The sequence below is a fragment of the Chlamydomonas reinhardtii genome, chromosome 10 (genome assembly GCF_000002595.2).
Source record: "Chlamydomonas reinhardtii strain CC-503 cw92 mt+ chromosome 10, whole genome shotgun sequence".
Lineage (NCBI taxonomy): Eukaryota > Viridiplantae > Chlorophyta > Chlorophyceae > Chlamydomonadales > Chlamydomonadaceae > Chlamydomonas > Chlamydomonas reinhardtii.
Window position 1 is genome coordinate 2,007,306 of NC_057013.1, and position 18,778 is coordinate 2,026,083.

At 64.2% G+C, this 18,778-nt stretch overlaps 3 protein-coding genes across 3 annotated transcripts; 1 reads left to right on the top strand and 2 right to left on the bottom strand.

Annotated features, from left to right (window-relative positions):
- Nucleotides 1-9: 9 nt before the first annotated feature.
- CHLRE_10g432600v5 (uncharacterized protein) lies at nt 10-12,510 on the bottom strand. Its single transcript, XM_043066668.1, has 20 exons — nt 12,150-12,510; nt 11,914-11,949; nt 11,602-11,758; nt 11,249-11,381; nt 10,772-10,868; nt 9,789-10,209; nt 9,612-9,648; nt 9,204-9,313; nt 8,617-9,073; nt 8,290-8,406; nt 6,663-8,015; nt 6,366-6,539; nt 5,843-6,026; nt 5,245-5,454; nt 4,726-4,872; nt 4,370-4,438; nt 3,305-4,231; nt 2,854-3,036; nt 1,886-2,406; nt 10-1,769 (listed from the first exon to the last, which is right to left on the bottom strand). Exons 1-20 carry the CDS (start codon nt 12,267-12,269, stop codon nt 1,421-1,423), a joined length of 5,802 nt encoding a protein of 1,933 aa, XP_042920065.1. The 5' UTR covers nt 12,270-12,510; the 3' UTR covers nt 10-1,420.
- A 140-nt stretch (nt 12,511-12,650) lies between these two features.
- Nucleotides 12,651-15,734, top strand: CHLRE_10g432650v5 (uncharacterized protein). Its single transcript, XM_043066669.1, has 9 exons — nt 12,651-12,894; nt 13,026-13,081; nt 13,319-13,448; nt 13,604-13,708; nt 13,884-13,985; nt 14,181-14,255; nt 14,495-14,620; nt 14,870-15,026; nt 15,214-15,734. The coding sequence occupies exons 1-9, from the start codon at nt 12,793-12,795 to the stop codon at nt 15,342-15,344; spliced, it is 984 nt and encodes a 327-aa protein (XP_042920066.1). The 5' UTR covers nt 12,651-12,792; the 3' UTR covers nt 15,345-15,734.
- A 20-nt stretch (nt 15,735-15,754) lies between these two features.
- Nucleotides 15,755-18,660, bottom strand: CHLRE_10g432700v5 (uncharacterized protein). Its single transcript, XM_043066670.1, has 5 exons — nt 18,302-18,660; nt 17,901-17,937; nt 17,419-17,454; nt 17,077-17,142; nt 15,755-16,747 (listed from the first exon to the last, which is right to left on the bottom strand). The coding sequence occupies exons 1-5, from the start codon at nt 18,616-18,618 to the stop codon at nt 16,238-16,240; spliced, it is 966 nt and encodes a 321-aa protein (XP_042920067.1). The 5' UTR covers nt 18,619-18,660; the 3' UTR covers nt 15,755-16,237.
- Between the last annotated feature and the right edge of the window lie 118 nt (nt 18,661-18,778).

The window sequence follows — 18,778 nt, forward strand, 5'->3', positions numbered from 1 at the left end:
TGCCGACACAGACACATCCTCTTACATCACCTGCGTGGCCGCGTGCCAGTCCGCGCGAGCTCAGCAGGGATGTGCCCGCCACACGCACAGTGGGCTTCCTTGTCTTCTGACTCTGTAACACAACGGGCAGATTGTGCCTCGTACCAGTGACTGGAGTGTGTGTGTCCCGCTCTCTTCCGAACGCTGGCTGCTCCGGCATTCGCAACGTGTGCAACTCAGCCACTGCAATGATGTCAGAAGCAACAAAACTGCAGCTCGCGACGTCCCTTGCACCACATCTTTTGCATATCCCCTTGAGGCCCGCACACACGCACGCACAAGGATAATCCGACCTTTTTGACGTGGAAGAGAAGGAAGGCTCGGCCTGACCTGCGCCCCCCCGATGTACCACGAGGCGCGCCTGGCCTACAAGCCCAGCCCGGCTAAGCTGCAGCATGCATATCCCGCCGCAACGAATCCGTGAGCAGAACATGGCTAAAGCACTCAACGCTCGTACGCATCTGAACGGAAAAGCACCTAAGGCATTCACACGCAGCATATGCAGCTACTCGACACGCAACTATCTGTTTCGCCTGCACAAAAATCGCAACGCTGAATGTGCACGGATGCCTTCACCCGGCCATGCACCCTGATGCACCGCAATCAGCATCCACAGGCATGCTACGCTAGCGAAACACAACTACTAACACTAGCTGCATACAAGCATGGCGCAGGTACCGCGCATGCACGCTTTCGCCTCGCGCAGGCTGTAGCACCTGCAGGCTGCAGCTTTCCGACCCCGATCTAGGCATGTGTAACAACCCCGGTGAAAGCACCGTGCTGTTAGAGATGGCGACTGACAAGAACGGTGGCAGGGTGGCTCTCCCTATCAGTAGCAAGAATCAATACGTGGCAATCGCGGTTTGCGCCAGTATGATACTTCATGCAAACACAGGCAAGCACGCACGCACGCACGCACGTAGCCACGGACATGGGTGATCCTGGGGGACTTCGCCGCCCCCTGGATTAATTCGCTCGGGGGCTCAGCCCCCAAAGCCAGTCAGGCTTACTCGGCATGAACAACATGCAACTCAGGCAACAACAGGCAGATACTTTAACGCGCGCGCTGGTGTGAGCCAGCACAGAAAGGCCCATTACTCATGCTTCCTCAGGGACGTGCCACCCGTCGGCGTTGCAGGTGGCACGTCCCTGAGGTCCAGAGCAGATATCGCTCGCGACTCGCGTCAGCAAGTCCCTCTTGTAACCAACGCAATCTTCCGTTCATCATCCCTGAATCGCCGGGACCAAACTCGGCCTCCCATCAGTGGTTGGCCATCCTATCCATTGACACGAGCGCGACCCCATAACTAATGACGTGTCACAATCGCCACATGAGGAAAGCGACGCATGAGGCCAAACGCAGCATCTTGGGGCTAATAAGCTACTGCTTCTTCTTCGCTGGTGGCGGCGACTTCAGCAGGGGTGTGTACCAGCTGACCTCGTTGTTGGGCGTGTACGACAGCGAGCAGCGCTGGAACTGGAACTTGCGCAGCTTGGAGTACAGATCGTCGTACTTTGGATCCATCGCCTGCTCAAACGAAGTCACGGATCCGTCCGGATGGAGTACGGCGTAGGGGTTGCTACAGCCGCCGCCTCCGCGGCAGTAGCCGGCGGCGGTCATCAGCGCATCCAGCCGGTCAATGAGCGCGACTGGAGCGGTTGAGATACGGTTGTTGAGCTCGTACGGATCCAGTACGAGATCGTACAGCTCACGGAAGTTGCTCATGCACCTGTGGGCCGTACAAGGAGGATTGTATAGGTTACAAAGGTTGCGTGAGAAGACGTGCAGCGAGGAGAGGAGTGCATACTCGCTCGACCAACGGACGGGAACTGCGGGGCAACTTACCAGACCACGTATTTGTAGCAAGTGCCGAGCGTGCCGCGGCGTTCGGGCGGGCGGGGCGGCGGCGGAGAGGGCGGTGAGGGAGGCGGTGGCGAGGGAGGCGGAGGATTGGGTGGCGGGGGAGAGGGAGGCGGCGGTGCAGGCGGAGGCGGGGAGGGAGGCGGAGGTCCGGGCGGCGGGGGCGATGGTGGAGGGGGCCCAGGGGGAGGGGGGGAGGGCGGCGTGGGCGGTGAGGGGCTGGGCGGCAGCCGGGGCGGCCGCGGAGGCGGCGGAGGCGGGGGGCTCGGCGGCGGGCTGGGCGGCGACGGCGGGACAGGCGGCGGCACCGGAGGACTCGGCGGCGGGCCCGGGGGCTTCGGCGGGCTCGGGGGACTGGGCGGTGGCGAGGGGGGCTTGGGCGCCCAGGGCTCGGGTGGCGAGGGCGGCGGCGGAGAGGGCCAGCTGATCCCAAGCGTGTCGATCTCGTACAGCTGCCGGTAGGAGAATCCCAGGAAGCTGCCTGGCTCGTTCACCAGCTGCTGACCCTGTGTGTGTGTGTGTGTGTGTGTGTGTGTGTGTGTGTGTGTGTGTGTGTGTGTGTTAAAGAGCACAAGGAAAACGTTGAGCAAAGACAGTGTATGCGATGCAGCAAAGCGACGGTTTACGGTGTGTGTGTGTGTGTGTGTGTGTGTGTGTGTGTGTGTGTGTGTGTGTGTGTGTGTGTGTGTGTGTTTGGCGCGCGACAGGAAAGGGTAAGGTGCGGGTGCTGGCGGCCGGTGACCATTCCCACCCATACCCAAGCACACACGTGGCCATTCAAGCACACATACACCACCCCTCTGTGTGTGCGCACACATACACAATGTTTCCTTGTGCTCTTTAACACACACACACACACACACACACACGCGCGTCATTGGGCGGGCTTTCGTTTCGTTTTTTATCATACACACACACACACACACACACACACACACGGCCCACACACGCACCAGCAGCTGGAACAGCTGTCGCTCAATGAAGGGCCCCTGCACCAGCGCCACACCGAAGGAGCTCGCCAGCCCGTCTGCCGCCAGCGCCACGGGCCGCGGAGCGCAGGAGCCAGCCGCCACTGCGATCTGCAGGAACAGGCAGGTCGAGTCCTGCTGCGTGTACCAGCGCGTGGAGTCCATGGGCTGTGGGCATCACCAGAGGCACAGGTAGGGAAGGAGGGAGGTAGGGTTACGATAACCAAAGGGTTACGAGAACCGAGATTACAAGGCGATGGACCGCACTTCAAGCTGCCGGAACAGTTACGCACGAGCGGACTGTGCAAATTTAGTGAAGCGAGGAAGGGAGCGAGGAGGGTAGCCTGGCCGTCTGTGTGAATTGGGTTCAGACTCGGAGAGCGGTCGAATATGCTCAAGAGGCCCTGGGTATGGTAATGCGCCCGGCTTTGCTTACCAAGTTGTAGGTGAATGTCAGCACGACCTCGATTATGGCGGGAGGAGCAGGCGGCATGGGCACTGGCGGCGGCGGCGAGGGCGCAGGCGGCGGCGACGGCCGCGGCGGAGGTGAGGGGCGTGGCGACGGCGGGTGAGGAGGCGAGGGCCGCGGCGAGGGCGGTTGCGGTGGCGAGGGTGGTGACGGCTGTGGTGAGGGAGGGTACGGCGGCGACGGCGGCGGGTAGGAGGCTGGCTCAGGGCTGGGCCACGGCGGGGGCGACCAACCGCCGTACGGTACGGCAGGGCCCGGGCTGGGTGGGCTGTAGCTGCCGTACGGTGCGGCGGGGCTGGGGCTGGGCGGGCTGTAGCTGCCGTACGGCACGCTGGGGGAGGGCGAGAAGTACGGCGGCGGCTGCGTGGGGCTGTAGCCAGGGGGCGGCTGTAGCGCGGGGGAGGAGGCGTACGGCGGCGGCGCGGGGGAGTCTACGAACTCGCCGGCGGGGCGTGGCGGCAGCGGCGGCGAGTGGGGGTATGGCGGCGAGGGCCGCCACCAGAACGGCGGCCGTGGCGGGCGCGGCGGCGGCCGGGCGACGGCGGCGTACGGCGGGGGCGAGGGGGAGGGGGGCGGCGGCGAGGGCTGCTCGGGGCTGGGGCTGGGGGGCGGGGATGGCGAAGGCGGCTGAGGCAGGCCGGGAGGAGCGGGGGAGGGAGGCGTGCCGGGCTGTGGGGAAGGCGGCAGGGGTGGAGGGGAGGGCGGCAGCGGGGGCGCGGGGGAGGGGGGCGAGGGCGGAGACGGAGGCGGCGAGGGCGGCCGGGGCGAAGGCGGCGAGGGCGGGGGTGAGGGCGGCAGCGGCGGGGAGGGCGGCGGCATGACTGCTGGCAGCACTGCCACTAGGCCCAGCACCGGCAGGCTGTTGGCGAAGTACGGCAGGGGGTCTGAGCGGATCTGTGGAGCGGGGGAAGCGAGGAGGAAGGAGGTCGCTGGAACTGGCGTGTGCAGCACACAAGCAGGTTTGGCTGGCATTGCATGCACCGGTCGCCAAGCGTCACGTAAAGACGCGTGTCATACGCCCGTGTCGCTCACCACTTCCAGCACGGCCCTCAGGGCGGGAAGGTCAGGCAGATCCGGGGCCACAACGCCAAACACCGCAAACTGCAGGAAGAAGATTTGCGGGAACACGAAAGGCGCAGCAGTGAGCGTGTGTGATATGAGCGGCCATCAGGGGTTCCCCAACCACTCCGCGTTCTCGACGCCACCCCACGCTCGCTTGCTTGCAAACTTTCAACCCTCATTCCTTGCGAATGTCTAGCATCGCACACAAACACATACTTTAAGTTGTAAGCACACATACGCACACAAGCACACAAGCACACACACACACACACACACACACACACACACACTCACACACACACACACACACACACACACACACGCACCTTGGGGTCTCCCCCCAGCTCCATAGACACGCCGCCGCACTCCACCACCTGCACCGGGGCCGGCACAGCCTGGCTCGCCACCTTGCGCACGGCGGCGCAGGCGATGGGGCTGATGAGGCGCAGGTAGGCGGCCGGGTCCACGTACACCTGCAGCGGGAGGGAAGTATGGGTTCCGGTATTAAGTACAGGTTATAGCACCGGGGGCGGGGCTATACGGGATATACTGGGGCGGGGCGGATGGAGGGGAGGGTGAGGGCCGGTCCCCGAGGGCCGGAGTATGGGTTCCGGTAAGGCATGTATGGGTCAGTTGGATGGGTCATGGGTGTGCTGTGCATGGCATGCCGCTCGAGCAAATGCACATGCCTTGCGTGGAGGGCAGAGGAATGAAGGACGTAGGCCATCATCGCTGGCTTGCTGCGAACCCACGCTAAATCCACCCCCACACACACACACCTGCACATGGCAGCATGCTGATGACACACATGACAAGAAAGAAAACAAACACGCACGCACACACACCTGCTCCAGCACGGACTGGTAGAACAGCAGTCCCACGGGCAGCACCTCCGTCCGCAGCGCCACCGGCAGCGGCGGCGAGGGCGGGGTGGGCGGCGGCGGCGGCGGTGGCGGCGGCGGCGAAGGCCAGCTAATCACCAGTGTGTCAATGTCGTACAGTTGGCGGTAGGAGGGTCCCAGGAAGGTCTCCGTGCGGGTCTGAAGCTCAAGCACCTGCGTACGGGGAAGGTAAGGAATAGTGGAAGGTCATGAGGAAGAGCGACAGTCGAGGAGCTTGAGGATGCAGAGCTGCGGAATGGTGGTTGTAACAACACCAAACGTCAATGCGACGGAAGCACAAGGTCAGGGAAGGTTGTGCGACAGGAGGACTATTGAGGAGGGAGGGTGAAGGACTGGATCAGGTTGTACGGGTTGTACGGGCATTGTATGCAACTCGCCGCTGCGCAATCCGTACACGCGAGGGTACCGCATCCTCGTGTGCCCGGCCAGCACCAGCAACCCACGCCGCGTCCGTTCTCTTGCCCATGGTTTCACATAGCAGCGCAGCGCAAACGGCATCACAACGCCAAAGCCCAAAGCCATACCCAACGGGCACACCCACCAGGCTCTCGAACTCGGGTCCGGTGGTGCCGGTGCCCTGCACCAGCACTACACTGAACAGCGCCGCCAAGCCGTCATCGGCCAGCCAGGCGCCGCCGGGGCCGGCGGAGGACGCGGGCGTGCAGGAGGCGGCGAACAGGGCGGTCTTGAGGAACAGGCACGTCGAGTCCTGCTGCGTGGGATACCTGCGGCGCGCGTGGGTGAAGCGTGCAGCGTTTTGTTTTTTTGGGGGGTTTCCTTCATGATTAATTATGATTGGTACAGAGAAGTGTAGCGAAGTAGACAGCAGGTGTGGTGTTGCGCGCGCGGGGGGGGGGAGTACATTCATGATTAAGCAATGGGGGGAGGGATTGAAGGAGTTTAAGGAGTTTGTGTGCAAGGACATCTCGAGGGTTGGGAGGAAGGCCTTGCGGTCGAAGGAAGCACACAGACACAGGTAGCATGTTGATGGATGCGGGATTGTGCTCTGGGGGCGCCACGTTATAGCGATGGATGCAGCTTGCCTCGTGTCGCGTCTCTCTCACCTGGTGGGGCTCATTGGCGACTTGTAGGTGAGGGTCAGCAGCAGCTGCCGGACCAACGGCGGAGAGGGCGGCGGCGCAGGCGGCTGCGGCGGCGCAGGCGACGGAGGACGAGGCGGCTGCGGCGGTGGCGACGGCCTCGGAGGCGGCCGGGGGGGTGGCGACGGCCTGGGAGGTCTGCAGAGTGGGATTGGCGAGGAGAGCAGTTGCCTCTGTCAGCAATGTGGGAAGAGATGTCGCACGCAGAAGCACGGCGTCCTGTATAAAATAACAAGGCTCAAACGGCTTAGCGATACTTACGGTCGCGGAGAGGGCGGCCGCGGCGAAGCCACGGGCGGCGCATACACGGGCAGTGGCGGCTGCAGATCGACCGACTGCGGCGGCGGCGGCGGCAGCGGCGACGGCTCTGACACAGGGGTGGGGGGCGGCTCTGACACAGGGGTGGGGGGCGGCTCTGACACAGGGGTGGGGGGCGGCTCTGACACAGGGGTGGGGGGCGGCTCTGGCGGCTGCAAGACCACTGCCGGGGAGGGCACTGGCGCTGGCGCTGGCACTGGCACTGGCGACGGCGACGGCAACGGCGAGGGAGATTGTGCTGGCGAAGGAAATGGCGAGGGAGATTGCGCTGGCGAAGGTGACGGCGAGGGAGATTGTGCTGGCGAAGGTGATGGTGAGGGTGATGGTGAGGGTGACGGTGTGGGCTGCGGTGGAGGCCGTGCCGCGTCGCCGATTGGCGCACTTGCAGCAGCAGGTGACGGAGGCGACGGCGCGTCCGCCTCCAACAGCACCCGCCGGTGCTGACCCATGGTTGCCGCAGCAGCCGAAACAGCCCCAGACTCCACGCTGCTACTACCACTGCTACTGCTACTGCTACTGCTACTGCTGCTGCTAATGGACACAACGCGGTTGTGCGTCCGGTACGGCAGGGGCAGGAACTCGAGCGGCCTAGCCGCCACGTCAGCTACTGCCGACGCAAAGTCGGCCGCCGGCAGCCCCACCGCCGGCTGTAGCAGGTCCAGCTCCAGCACCGAGCTCAGCCCGTCCGACGCCAGGTAGCTGCTACTGCCGCCGCCGCCGCCGCCGACTGCCGCCTGCTGCCCGCCGCCACTGCTACTGCTGCTACTGCCGCCGTGCTGCGGCGTGCAGGCGGCGGCGCCGGTGGCGGCTGACACGTACACACACGTGGCCTCCAGGTGCTCCTGCCACGCCTGCGCGTCTACCGGCTGGCTGTAGCTGAACGCCAAGTGCAGCCGGTGCGCCTGCGGCGCCAGCGCCGCCGCGCCGGCAATACCGGTGCTACTGCCACTGGTGCCACTGCCACTACTGGCATCGGCGCGAAGGCGCTGACGCACGGACTCGATAATCCCCTTGACGTGTAACTCAATCTCGTGCTCGCGAGCCAGTCGAGCCGCCTCCTCTTCCTCCGACTGCTCCACCTTCCCATCCACCTCCTCCCAAGGCCCCTGCGTCCCGTCCTGCTGCTGTGCGCTGCGGCGGCGGGCGGGCAGGATCTCATCTGAGGGCGTGCCGTCGTCTGGCGGCGGCACGAAGGCGTAGGAGCTGATGCCGCCGTTGAGGCCTGGGCCGGCATAGGCGCGGGCGGCGGTGCCGAAGAAAGTGTCCCCCCAACCCAGTGTTGCGTTGGGTAGCGCCCTGCGGAATGAGGGAGGGAGGCGGCGCCAGAGGATGCCAGGTGTGCGGAGCTGTAGGTCAGCTAGTCCAGGGAGGTTCGGGTAGAGAGGATTCCACAAGTTCACATGCATAAACGAAACATACATGCATCCCAACGCACGCACGAATGCGTTGTGCGGCAAAGACGCAACCTTGTGCGTTGGAGCAGGCCGCGCATGCGGTGCGCGGGAGCAGTGTGTGAGGCAGGGGCGGCGGGTGGCGGCACGCAGAGGCGGCACGGCACGGCACGCCGCACCTGATGTAGTCCTGCCCGGCGCCGAAGGCCAGGTGGGAGGTGCAGATGCGGATGGCTCGGTAGTCCTTCAGGGTGATGCGCCGGTCCCAGGCGTGACCCCACATCTCGATGGGCATGCTGGGGGATGGGGGTGGCGGGGCGTAGGGCAGTCGGGGAAGGCGGGGGTGCTTGTTGGCACGGGACAAGAGCTTGGCACAGCTGGTGCAGTGCCAGAACACACACATACACACACACACACACACACACACACACACACACACGCGCGCGCGCGCGCGCGCGTGCATGCGCTTCTCGAAAGATGAATAAATCCGAGCACAAGACACTCACGAGTCGCGCATGCCGCGGTTGAAGCCAGTGGGCGCCGCCTGCGCCAGCCGCCGCAGACCACCGCTGCCGCCGCCGCCTCCGCCACCCAGCGCCGCCTCTGCCGCCTCCCCGGCCACCTCCACCACCTCGCCAACCAGCAGGTCCGGTCCCTCAAACCCGCTCTCCACATACGTCAAAGTCCCCGCGCCCAGCCCAGCGCCGCCGCCAGCTGTCCGCAGAAGCCGGCGGCCGGCGGCGCCAGCCGCCGTCGCCGCAGGCGGCGAGGGCGGCGGCGCAGCCGCCGGCGGAGCCGTGTTGTACGGGCGTGGGAAGCCGTTGGGCAGGATGTCGGGCAGGGGGATGGGGGAGCCGTCTGCCAGGCTTGGCACGCCGGCGCCGGTGAGTGCCATGACGGTTGCGGGGATGTCAACCATGTTGCCTTGCCAGTCCGTGACCAGGCCGGGCGGGATGCCGGGGCCTGCGGGCCGGGACGCGAGAGCGACGGGTGGGCTAGCGTGAGCGCGCGGAGACGTCGAGAGAGGGGAGCGGCTACTGTTCCGGTTTGTTGAGGGCGGTGCAGGGCGGTGGCATCAGGCACGCGCGCGCACCTCGCATGTAGAAGGGCACGCGTGTGATTTCCTCCCAGTGGAACTGCTTCCCCTGCTTCTGCGCGTGGTTGCCAAGCTGGAAGCCGTTGTCCGAGGTGTACAAGATGTAGCTGCGGGGAAGCGGGGAATGGGGTTGGCGGGTGGTTGGTAAGGACCGGGGTAGTGTATGGAAGGGTGGGCCCTTCCAAGCCTCAAACAGGCCGTGGGCGCAGCAAGGCATCGGCTGGGTGCATCAGGCGGCACGGCCACTCGGCCCTGCTGTTCACACAGAACGGGAGCGTGTAACAGCCTGTATGGCGAACATGCTCACAAGGATGCTAGCTGACGCCTCGCCCCTTGCTTCCTGCTGCAGACCCCCCTGCCCCTGCTCCCTGGCCCCTACTGCCCGTCCCGCCTGGCCCCTCTCACGTGTTGTCGAGCACGCCAAGCTCCGTGAGTGTGTTGACTGCGACAGGGCAAGCCGCGTGTGTGCATGTTTGAAGAGCAGCAGCAAGCGCAAGCACATCGCCCATCTTTGGTGCTCTCGGCCTTGCCAGCCCAACCACCTGCGCTCACCACGCCCCACTCCTCAGCCCCACTCCTCACCCATGCGCCCAATCATCTCGTCCACGGCCGCCAGCGCTCTAATGCGCGCCAGGAAATGCTTCTGCACGCCCGTGTCACTGGTCATCTCATTCACAAGCCCCAGCTCCGCCGGCGGCGCCACATTGAAGTTGGGGTTCATGGGCAGCACCGCGTGGCTGAAGAGCGTGCGGTGGCGTTCGGCAGGGATGGGAAACACACACGTGCCGCGTGCGTTAATATAGTCGCACTGCGTGTGCGGCGCGATGGGCGTGATCTGCAGGTAGAAGGGCTGGCCGCTGCCGCTGCTACTGCCGCCGGTGCTACTGCCGCTACTGCCGTCAGCAGCGGGTGAGGCGGCGGCGGCCGAGGCTGCTACAGCCTGGCGGATGTGGGCGTCCACCTTGTCCGAGATGACGTCCGTGCTGTACTGGTTCTCCAGGACCTGTCGGTACAGACACCGTTATGCTGACGTCAGATCATCACGTGCGGTGGCCGCGGTGTCAGCTGCCAGGTGTATGCAATGTGCAACATGGTGGTGAGCTTTCGTGGCCCGGCCCACACCCATCGGTGGCGACCCGTCCCCCACGCTCCACCCCTCCTCCCCGGTGCAGCACCCTCGTACCCTCCCCCTCCCGCCTCCCCCCTCCCGCCTCCCCCCTCCCGCCTCCCCCCTCACCCCTCCCGCCTCCCCCCTTCCCCCTCCCCCCTTGCCCCTCCGCCCCTCCGCCCTTTCCCCCTCCCCCCTCCCACCTCCCCCCTCCCGCCTCACCCCTCCCCAGGCTGGGCGACTGGGACCCTGGCAGTTGGGACCTCCGTCCTTGCGCTCGGGCACATACCCCCGCACCATCAGCTCCCCGCCCCCCCCACCAGGCGTGCCTGGGCACACACGGCACGGCCCCCATACGCCCCCCCCCCAGGCCCCCAGCCCCCTCGTTTTCGTTGGTTTTGGTTTAGTTTGGGCTGGTATTTACCCCCCCCCCCCCACGGGCCCCCCCACGCCGCACCTGCGTGGGCCCGCAGTTGAGGCTGAATGCGGGTGTGTAGTACATGTACACGTACGGCTCCACCAGCGCGTCCCACGTGCTCCAGCCGCGGGGGCACCTGCAGGGCGGCGCGACAGGGGAGGGTGAAGGGGAGGGTTGGGGGTTCACACGGTGCCCGGACCCAACGAGTGAGTCCCGGGCATCTCACCCTGGATCGGTGCCCTCCTTCCCTCCGCCCCTTAGCCCATGCACTTTCTCCCTGCCTCTGGCACCTCTTGCTTCCGCCAGCCTACCAACCCCCCGTAATCAATTTCAACAGTTCCAGAACTTCCACCAGGAGTCCGGCCCTTCCACCACACCGCTTCCCTCCCCTCAGCGCCATGCCACGCCTAGCCTTTCCACCCCACCCCTCCCCTCCCCTCTCCTCCCGCCCGCCCCTTCCCTCACCTGTCCTCTCCACCCCAGCCCCCGCCCTCCCTTCCGCCCACGCCTGCCCACCTGAATCTGGAGTCGGTGGGGTCCATGGCGTTGAGGAACTTGCCCACGTGCATGGTGCGGTACCCCGCCCGCTGCAGCCACACCGGCAGGTAGTCAGCATCCAAGTCCTGAGACATGAACTTCCAGAAGCTTCCTGTGTGTGCAGGTCCACCGTTTGGGTTGGGGGTGAGAGGAGGGGTGGCAGAGACGAGGGCAGATATAAGGCCGTCGACAGCCAGGCATGCTTCAGGCGCCCAGGCCCAGGCCCAGGCACATGCACAGGCACCGGCGCACCGGTACAAGGGCCCCGGCACCAGCACACCGACACGCCGGCGCACATCCTCACCCCCCGCAAGTGCGCACGGAGCCCGCACCGTGTGGCTCGATGTTTGAGGTGACGTTGTTGTTGTGTGTGTAGCGGCCCGTCATGAGGATGGAGCGGCTGGGGCAGCAGGCGGCGGTGGAGATGAGGAAGTTGCGCAGCTGCAGACCCGAGTCCGCCAGGTGCCGGTTCAGCTGCGGCATGAACTCCTGTGGGTGCGAGCATGTGTGTGTCGTTGTTTGAGCGGGTGCGGCGTGAGACGCGCCCAACGCCCCTAACAGCAGGGGCGGTACTGAGTACTGCGGTTGGGAGAGGGCTGCTGGAGTAACTACCACAGGACCAAGTCCCCACGGGCCCCACTGACCCTGTTTGTGCTATTCAACATGTAGTCTTGGTCATCCTGTACAGGGGCGGAAGTAAGCATCGGGGGGTTTCGTAAGCCTGGTTCTCCCAACCGGCAGACGAAGGTGGCTCCGGCCCCTCCACCTCGTCCATGCTCCCGTCGCGCCGCCCGATGCCATTCCAATTGCTTTCCCCGCGTATTGATAGGCAACACGGTCATTCACAGGGGGACGGACACAGCGTAACCCGCGCGCTTACTGTGACGATGACAATAATGTTTGGCCGCGTTTCCCCTTTTGCTGCGCCCAGAGCTATCATGAGCAGCCCAAGCGCGATGGCTCCTCGCGTCATGTTGCTGCGCATCCCCTGCAGCGCCATCGTTTTGGTGCGGGCTTGCCCCCAGTAGCCCGCAACACGGGCCTAACGCCCGAGTAAACTACTCTGCGAGCATCGGCTTCGGTGACCCTTGCTATCACACCGGTTGACTAAGAGCGCAGGATTAAACCCCTGGCGATTTGGACAGGTAGGAGTTCTGCGTTCAAGCGAAACGCGTATTGTTCGCTATTTGTTGTTGCTGAATCGAGCGAACGCGGGTGAAAGGATGAAAGAAATTGACGTCAAAGCTGGGTAACGTGAAGCTATGAGCCAGACGAAAAGAAGTAAGCCGCACCGATGGGAAGGCGGGCGCGGACGGGCAGACAAGGGCCTCTTTCCCCGTTCAGTAAAACAATTACAACAACTAAACACATGCCTTATAACAAAATCAGACTTCAAGGACGATCGGCCTTTAAACACTGCGAAGTCGGTTTTGTCTCGGTTCAGCGACCCAGCCTTTGCCGTTTACGGCTATGCCACCGGCCTCTCTGACAAGAGCTACCTAAGGCGAAACGGTTAACAGCAAATGGATGTCTCAGCTGCAGACGCGGGGTCTGTTCCCTCGCCATGCTCCGACGTGTCGGTCTTGGTTGCACACGGCCAGCTCACCAGCCTGAAAGACTTCGTGGTGCGGCAAATCGTGTGGAGGGGCATGAGCGGGAAAGCGGGCGCAGAGGAAAAGTCTGCCGTCTTGCTGGCCGCTTGCCTTGAACAGCTCGCGGGTGTTGTGGCCCGTCCCTGCCGGGTGGCGTCCACCAGGTGGTGGAGGTGCTGAGTCAAGACCCGCTCAACAAATCCATAGCGCTGCTGGGCAGGTGGGAAGGGGGGAAGGTCGGGTACTCAATGTGGAATGAGCGGTCACGGGCTGTCACGGGTCACGACGAAGGCCCCCGCCACCTACCGCACCACATACTACAAGAAGCACCAGAGGCACCCCTGACGGGCACCTACTCGGCGCACCCAAAACTGCACCTTTTTGCCGTGCCCCTTCCACGAACCACATCACGCGCTCCCTCTCTCTTGCCCGCCTGCCGCCGCCGTCTCCCCGTCAGGTTTGCAGGCCGCCCAGATGACGCCGTGCTGCTGCTGGCACGAAAGCCCTTTGACGCCGGCGACCTGCCGGGTCTAGCAGGGCCGGGTCTGGAGCTGCAGCTGGACTTTGTGAATGACATCTACAGCAAGGTGATTTTGGGTTGTGAGTGAGTGGGCGACTAGTCGACAACCACAAAACGGTCACCGTGGTCTCAGGCCCCGTTTCTCCTCTCCTCCTGAACTCCCCTTCTACCCCCGCCTCCGCCTCTGCCCTACTCTCCCGCTCTCCTCTCGCACCTGCGCAGTATGTGGGCCAGCCTCTTCCGCATCACAGCCGCATCACAGTGGACCTCATCTATCCCGCCACTGCCAAGCACGTGCAGAAGCACCGGGAGCAGAAGCGGATCATGGTGGGGATGCACATGCGCCGCAAGCAAACGCATACGCAGGGAACGCATACGCAGGAACTTTGAATCAAATGGCTCAGGCTCAACATTGACTGGCCAAGGGTAAGCATCAGCCCAAGTGGATTGGATGCTCGATTCGTGCACAATTGCCGCTGTTGCGCCAACGCGTGAAACGCAGGTGACCGAGACGCCGGAGCTGTACGAGCAAGTTGTGCTGCCGTACATCCGCGCCATCCCCCCCGCCCGCCTGCAGTGGGTCTACAACATTCTGGAGAAGAAGGTAGGGTGTGTGTATGTGTAAGACGTGTGTTTGTATGGGGTGTGGAGGTCGTGCCGCACACAAGGCCACGGAGGATGCAAGGCAGCGTATGCGATGTCTGGTGGTGGATGCAGTAAAGTGCATACCCCACACAGCCGCACACCCACAGACACAAAAACGGATCGCATCTTGCTTTTGTTGTGCTATCTTACACAGAAAGAGGTGGAGCGACTGATCTTTGAGGACCCGGACCCGGTGAATGGCTTCATGCTGCATCCCGACCTCAAATGGGTGAGTGCTGAGGGGGCGAGCATGTGGCGGCCGGCGCCAGCCCCACACTTGACTACCGTAATGCCCACCGATCCGAACCGCGCGTGTCCAGCCAACCGCCTTGCCATTTGCCACAGGCAGACACCAACCACCCAACGCTATGCAACCACCACCTCATCTACCCGAACCACCCTAACCACCCCAACCATTCCAACTACCAGCCCCGACGGACCCTGCCCTCCGCCACCACCCACGCCCAGGACCAGACCAGCTCGGACCAGCTGTACTGTCTGGCTCTGGTGGCGCGGCGCGACCTGGCCTGCCTGCGGGACCTCACGCAGGAGCACCTGCCGCTGCTGGAGAACCTGAGGGACAAGGGGTGCCAGGTGGGTGTGTGGGGGCTGTCGGGTGTGGGGGATGTGAGGGGCGGGCTGTGGGCGGTGGGCGGTGGGCGGTGGGCGGTGGGCGGTGGGCGACCTCGCAGACCTGCCAACGCCGCCAGCGCGCTCAGTCTTGGGGACCTTGAAGCTCAGAGTAACTGCACCATACTGCCCTCCCAGTCCTCAACTCTTCTCACGTAAACCTTATCCCCTCGCGCACTCGCGCTCGCGCTCGCACTCGCACCAATCGACCAGGCCATCCAGCGGCGCTACGGCGTGGCGCCCAGCTGCCTGCGCGTGTTCCTGCACTACCAGCCCTCCTACTACCACCTGCACGTGCACTTTGTACACGTGGCGCTGGCCAGCCCGGGCGCGGCGGCGGGCAAGGCGGTCTTGCTAGACGACGTCATTGGTGGGTGGCGTGGGGGTGGGTTGGGGCTGTCGCGGAGTCCAGAAGGTGGTGGAGGGAATGCGTATCCTTGTGCGTGTGACAGGCAGGGTTATGGGGCGCACATCGGTGCCGCGCATTGCCTACTTGGCCATGGGAACTGTGTTTAATCCGTGTGCGGTGATACGCGCCTGACACCTGCACGCTGCAGACTGCATCAAGACATGCGGCAGTGATGTGTGGCGGCGCCGCACACTGACCTACCAGCTGGGTGAGGCGGACGAGCTGTGGCGGCTGCTGGGCGGCGGGGCGCAGCAGGAGCAGCAGCAGGCGGAGCAGTAGCAGCAGCAGCAGCAGCAGTGGCAGTAGCAGGAGCAGGAGTAGCAAGAGCAGGAGCGGATGCAGTGAGGGAGGGTGCGGTGCTTGAAGTGGGCGTGCAGGTGTTTTGAAGTGTCGTGTGATGGTGAGGAATTGGGGAGGGGACCGGCTTACACAAACACGGCGCGTCTTCGCCACGCGTCTAAAACTCTGGGCCCCACAATGCTACATGACGTCCTTCCGACGTACGCCGGGATCGTTAGCTTGCACTCCGGGGAAGTTGTCTCAGCCCGCGACCCATGGAAAGCAGACGGGATAGCTGCATAGGCAGGACTGTGTTCGACGCGACGGCGTGGAGAGACGTTACCGCTGTCAGCTGCTGTTACCGCTCTTTTGCTGTAACGTACGCCTGCCTATTCTCCTCGTACGCCTGCCTATTAGAATCTGTCATTCTGTCCAAGCCAGCATTGGATTGCATTCGCGTTTCGACAGCACTCTGCATACGGCCAAGAGGGCGGACTGGTGGAGATGCCCGCCTGCCCGCCTGCCAGTGTATCTAACCCAATCATCAAGCAATGCAATTGTGAGCGCAGCTCGTCTTCGTTAACCGCATACCGAATGTTGACGTCACGCAAGCGTCTAGCCCAACTGCTGCAATGTGCAGCGCCCATAGTCGCCTTGCCAAAGTGCAATACACCCATCCAGCAAGAGCTCATCTGTTCATTCAGCCAAACCGGCACTGAATGCACACTCGGCCATGCAAGCATGTGCCTTCAAGTCAACACCATTGCAGCTTCGGTCATCCGCACCCACGCATCGGTTGAACTCGTAAACGTTTGTCATTGTCCTCATTCGCTCAGTCCGCCTACACATCCAAGCAGCCTGCACAGCACCTCCCCCCGTATCACCGTGTGCCACTAACCCCACAGCCCCAGCTCATCCTCCTCGTCCCCGCCCCGCCCCGCCGCCGCCGCTGCCGCCGCGGCCGCGCGCGGGTCCAGGAACGCTAGGCCGGGTAGTGGAGCAGCCTCCCGCCCCCCGCCTCCTCCTCCTCCACCACCAGCGCTACCAGCGCCACTAGCACCACCCGGCTCAGCGCTCCCGCCCGCCTCAGGCCCACCTACACCACCCGCCCCGCCGGCAGCGCCGCCCCACGGCGCCCCCCCCTCCTCGCTCCCGCCCGCCTCCTCCCCTTCGTCGTACTCCTCCCCTTCCTCGTACTCCTCCCCCTCCTCCATGTCATAATCCTCCTCCTCCTCGTCCTCCTCCTCGTCCTCCTCACCGTCGTCGCCGCCGCCCCCGGACCGTGCCGCGCCTGCACCGGCGGCGTCCATTGCATCCATCCCCTTGGCACCGCGCTGCCCCGAGCCCAGCGCGCGCGCCCGCTCCTGCAGGGCCTCCAGCTTGGTGCGCATGACGCGTTGGCGCTGCGGTGGGCAGCAGTGTGGGAACACGGGGTGAGGGTTCGGGTCTTCGGGGGTGTGGGCGTGTGTAGGAGCGGCGGGGTGGCGAGGTTGCCGGAGTGCGCGGGTTGCGGGGATGCAGGCGTGCGGGGTTGTGGTTGGTGAGGGACGGGGTGAGGTGGAGTGGCCAGCGCGCACAGGAGCTAGCCCAGATGACACGGCAGGAGCACGACACACCGTGACGTTAGGAAAAAGGGGCGTGGGGCAGCGAGAGCAGCAGCAGCATGTGAGTCCCGAGGGCCGGTCTGCAACAGGCGACAGCAACGGCAAAGGGCAACTGCCGTCACACTCACATACATCTCAATGGCCCGTGCTGGGTCCAGCGACTTGGGCAGGTGCACGAAGCGAATGTTGCGGCCCTGCAGCGGGAGTGAGGCCGCGGAGCAAAGCAGCAGACCGGATGAGTAGTCGCGGTGTCATTATGCGGTGTCGTATCTCGTCGTGACGTGCTGTGTCGCATCGTGCGCATCGCCAGCCGCACATCGTCGTGCCATGTCAGGGCCTGTGTCTGTGTCTGTGCCTGCTGAGTGTCAACTGCAACCCTCCCCCCCGTGAGCTGCGCTCCCACGCCCCTGCCCTCTTCCCCCCCGCCTATTCATTATTACCTACACACACATACACATACACACACACACCTTGAGGTACATGTGCGCATACTCCGACTTGACTCCCTGTGTGAGTGTGCATGCATGTACGGTACATGTGCAGTCAAATTCATAACATAGCAGAACATACAAACTCAGCGGGCGTCGTGCACACGCCTGACTACCGTACGTCTAGCACCACACGCGTGCGCAGCTCCCAAGTAGCCCAGGGGCACTGTCGCACTGCCATGCCAGACGGCGCGTGCTGCCGTGTTGTGCCACCATGACCTCAACCGCCCACGGTTGCAACCCCCCAGGGCAGCAACTCACAGCAGCCGCCACTAACAGGACAGCGCGCGAGCGGCGGCGCCCCTAATCTGCCACAGCACCTACTCTGGTCCAGCAGCGTGCTCAGCGGCGGCTCCATGAATTTGTATGAGGTTCATATATGCATCCCGGCCCTATGTGCGACGTACAACCACCGCCACGGCAACAGGCCCGCTGCCGCCGCCCCAGCCGCTGCCGCCGCTCACCTCCAGGGTTTGGAAGGTCACATCAGACAGCGTCATACTGCGCCCAGGAGAGCGAAAAGAGCGTTTGCGAGATTAAGTTTTGGGGCGTTGCCGACCCCGTGCCGCGATGTCCTGTCGTCACCCCAACTGCCCACCGCAGCCGTGTCCATGCCCATCTTGCCGGCATCGGACTCCTCTGTGTGGCTACGACCGCCACTGCGCTGCGGCTGCACGTCGCGGCAGTGCCGGGTCGCCCTTTCTATGCAGACCGCAACCTCACCAAATCCTCACAGCAGCCGGACAGCCAGTCTGCCTCCTTTGCCATCTCACGTGCCCACGCCTGTACCCGGGCCCCAGCCCTCATTGCCTGTTGGCCCCCGCCCCTGCCTCCGCTGCTGCCTCCTCCACGCCCTCCCACTCACTTGAGAAAGTCGTCAACGTCATCCAGCTGGCCTTTCACCAGCGTGTCATTCCGCAGCTCCACAACCACGCGCCGTTCTATCAGGCTCTTTACGAGACACACCAGCGTCGTCTCGGAGCGGGGTGGCAGCTTGCGCCGGCGCCGCGGCCGCTTGCGCCCCTTGACAAAATCTTGCGGCGGCCATATGTCTCGGCCTCTCCCGCGCGCTCTCCCGAAGAGGGGCAGCGTCAGCGGGCGCGATGGCGGGCCTGGCGGAAATCGCGGGACCGGGAACGCTGGGGCCCCGCCAGGAGGCGGGAAGTAGGCCGACCCCTGCATACGGCCTTCCCGGAGGCCAAAATGTGCAAGTTGGGTGCGTAAAATAACGGTTATATTGACTATGCGTTGTAGGCTGTGAAGGAAGAGGAAAGCCCTTCATCCTTGCATGGGCACATTGCATGGAAGACCGCCCGCCCGCTCAACGGTGCTCGAACGATTT

Excerpts from the sequence above, each read along its gene's own strand:
- CHLRE_10g432650v5 (XM_043066669.1), top strand. The coding sequence starts at position 12,793 with ATGGATGTCTCAGCTGCAGACGCGGGGTCTGTTCCCTCGCCATGCTCC. Across the intron at positions 12,895-13,025 it reads CCAGCCTGAAAGACTTCGTG|GTGGTGGAGGTGCTGAGTCA; the intron begins GTGCGGCAAATC and ends GGCGTCCACCAG. Across the intron at positions 13,082-13,318 it reads TCCATAGCGCTGCTGGGCAG|GTTTGCAGGCCGCCCAGATG; the intron begins GTGGGAAGGGGG and ends TCTCCCCGTCAG.
- CHLRE_10g432700v5 (XM_043066670.1), bottom strand. The coding sequence starts at position 18,618 with ATGCAGGGGTCGGCCTACTTCCCGCCTCCTGGCGGGGCCCCAGCGTTC. Across the intron at positions 17,143-17,418 it reads ATGCGCACATGTACCTCAAG|GGCCGCAACATTCGCTTCGT; the intron begins GTGTGTGTGTGT and ends CTCCCGCTGCAG. Across the intron at positions 16,748-17,076 it reads CACGGGCCATTGAGATGTAT|CGCCAACGCGTCATGCGCAC; the intron begins GTGAGTGTGACG and ends TGCCCACCGCAG.
- CHLRE_10g432600v5 (XM_043066668.1), bottom strand. The coding sequence starts at position 12,269 with ATGGCGCTGCAGGGGATGCGCAGCAACATGACGCGAGGAGCCATCGCG. Across the intron at positions 10,869-11,248 it reads CCCACCGACTCCAGATTCAG|GTGCCCCCGCGGCTGGAGCA; the intron begins GTGGGCAGGCGT and ends GCCGCCCTGCAG. Across the intron at positions 4,439-4,725 it reads AGCTGGGGGGAGACCCCAAG|TTTGCGGTGTTTGGCGTTGT; the intron begins GTGCGTGTGTGT and ends TTCTTCCTGCAG.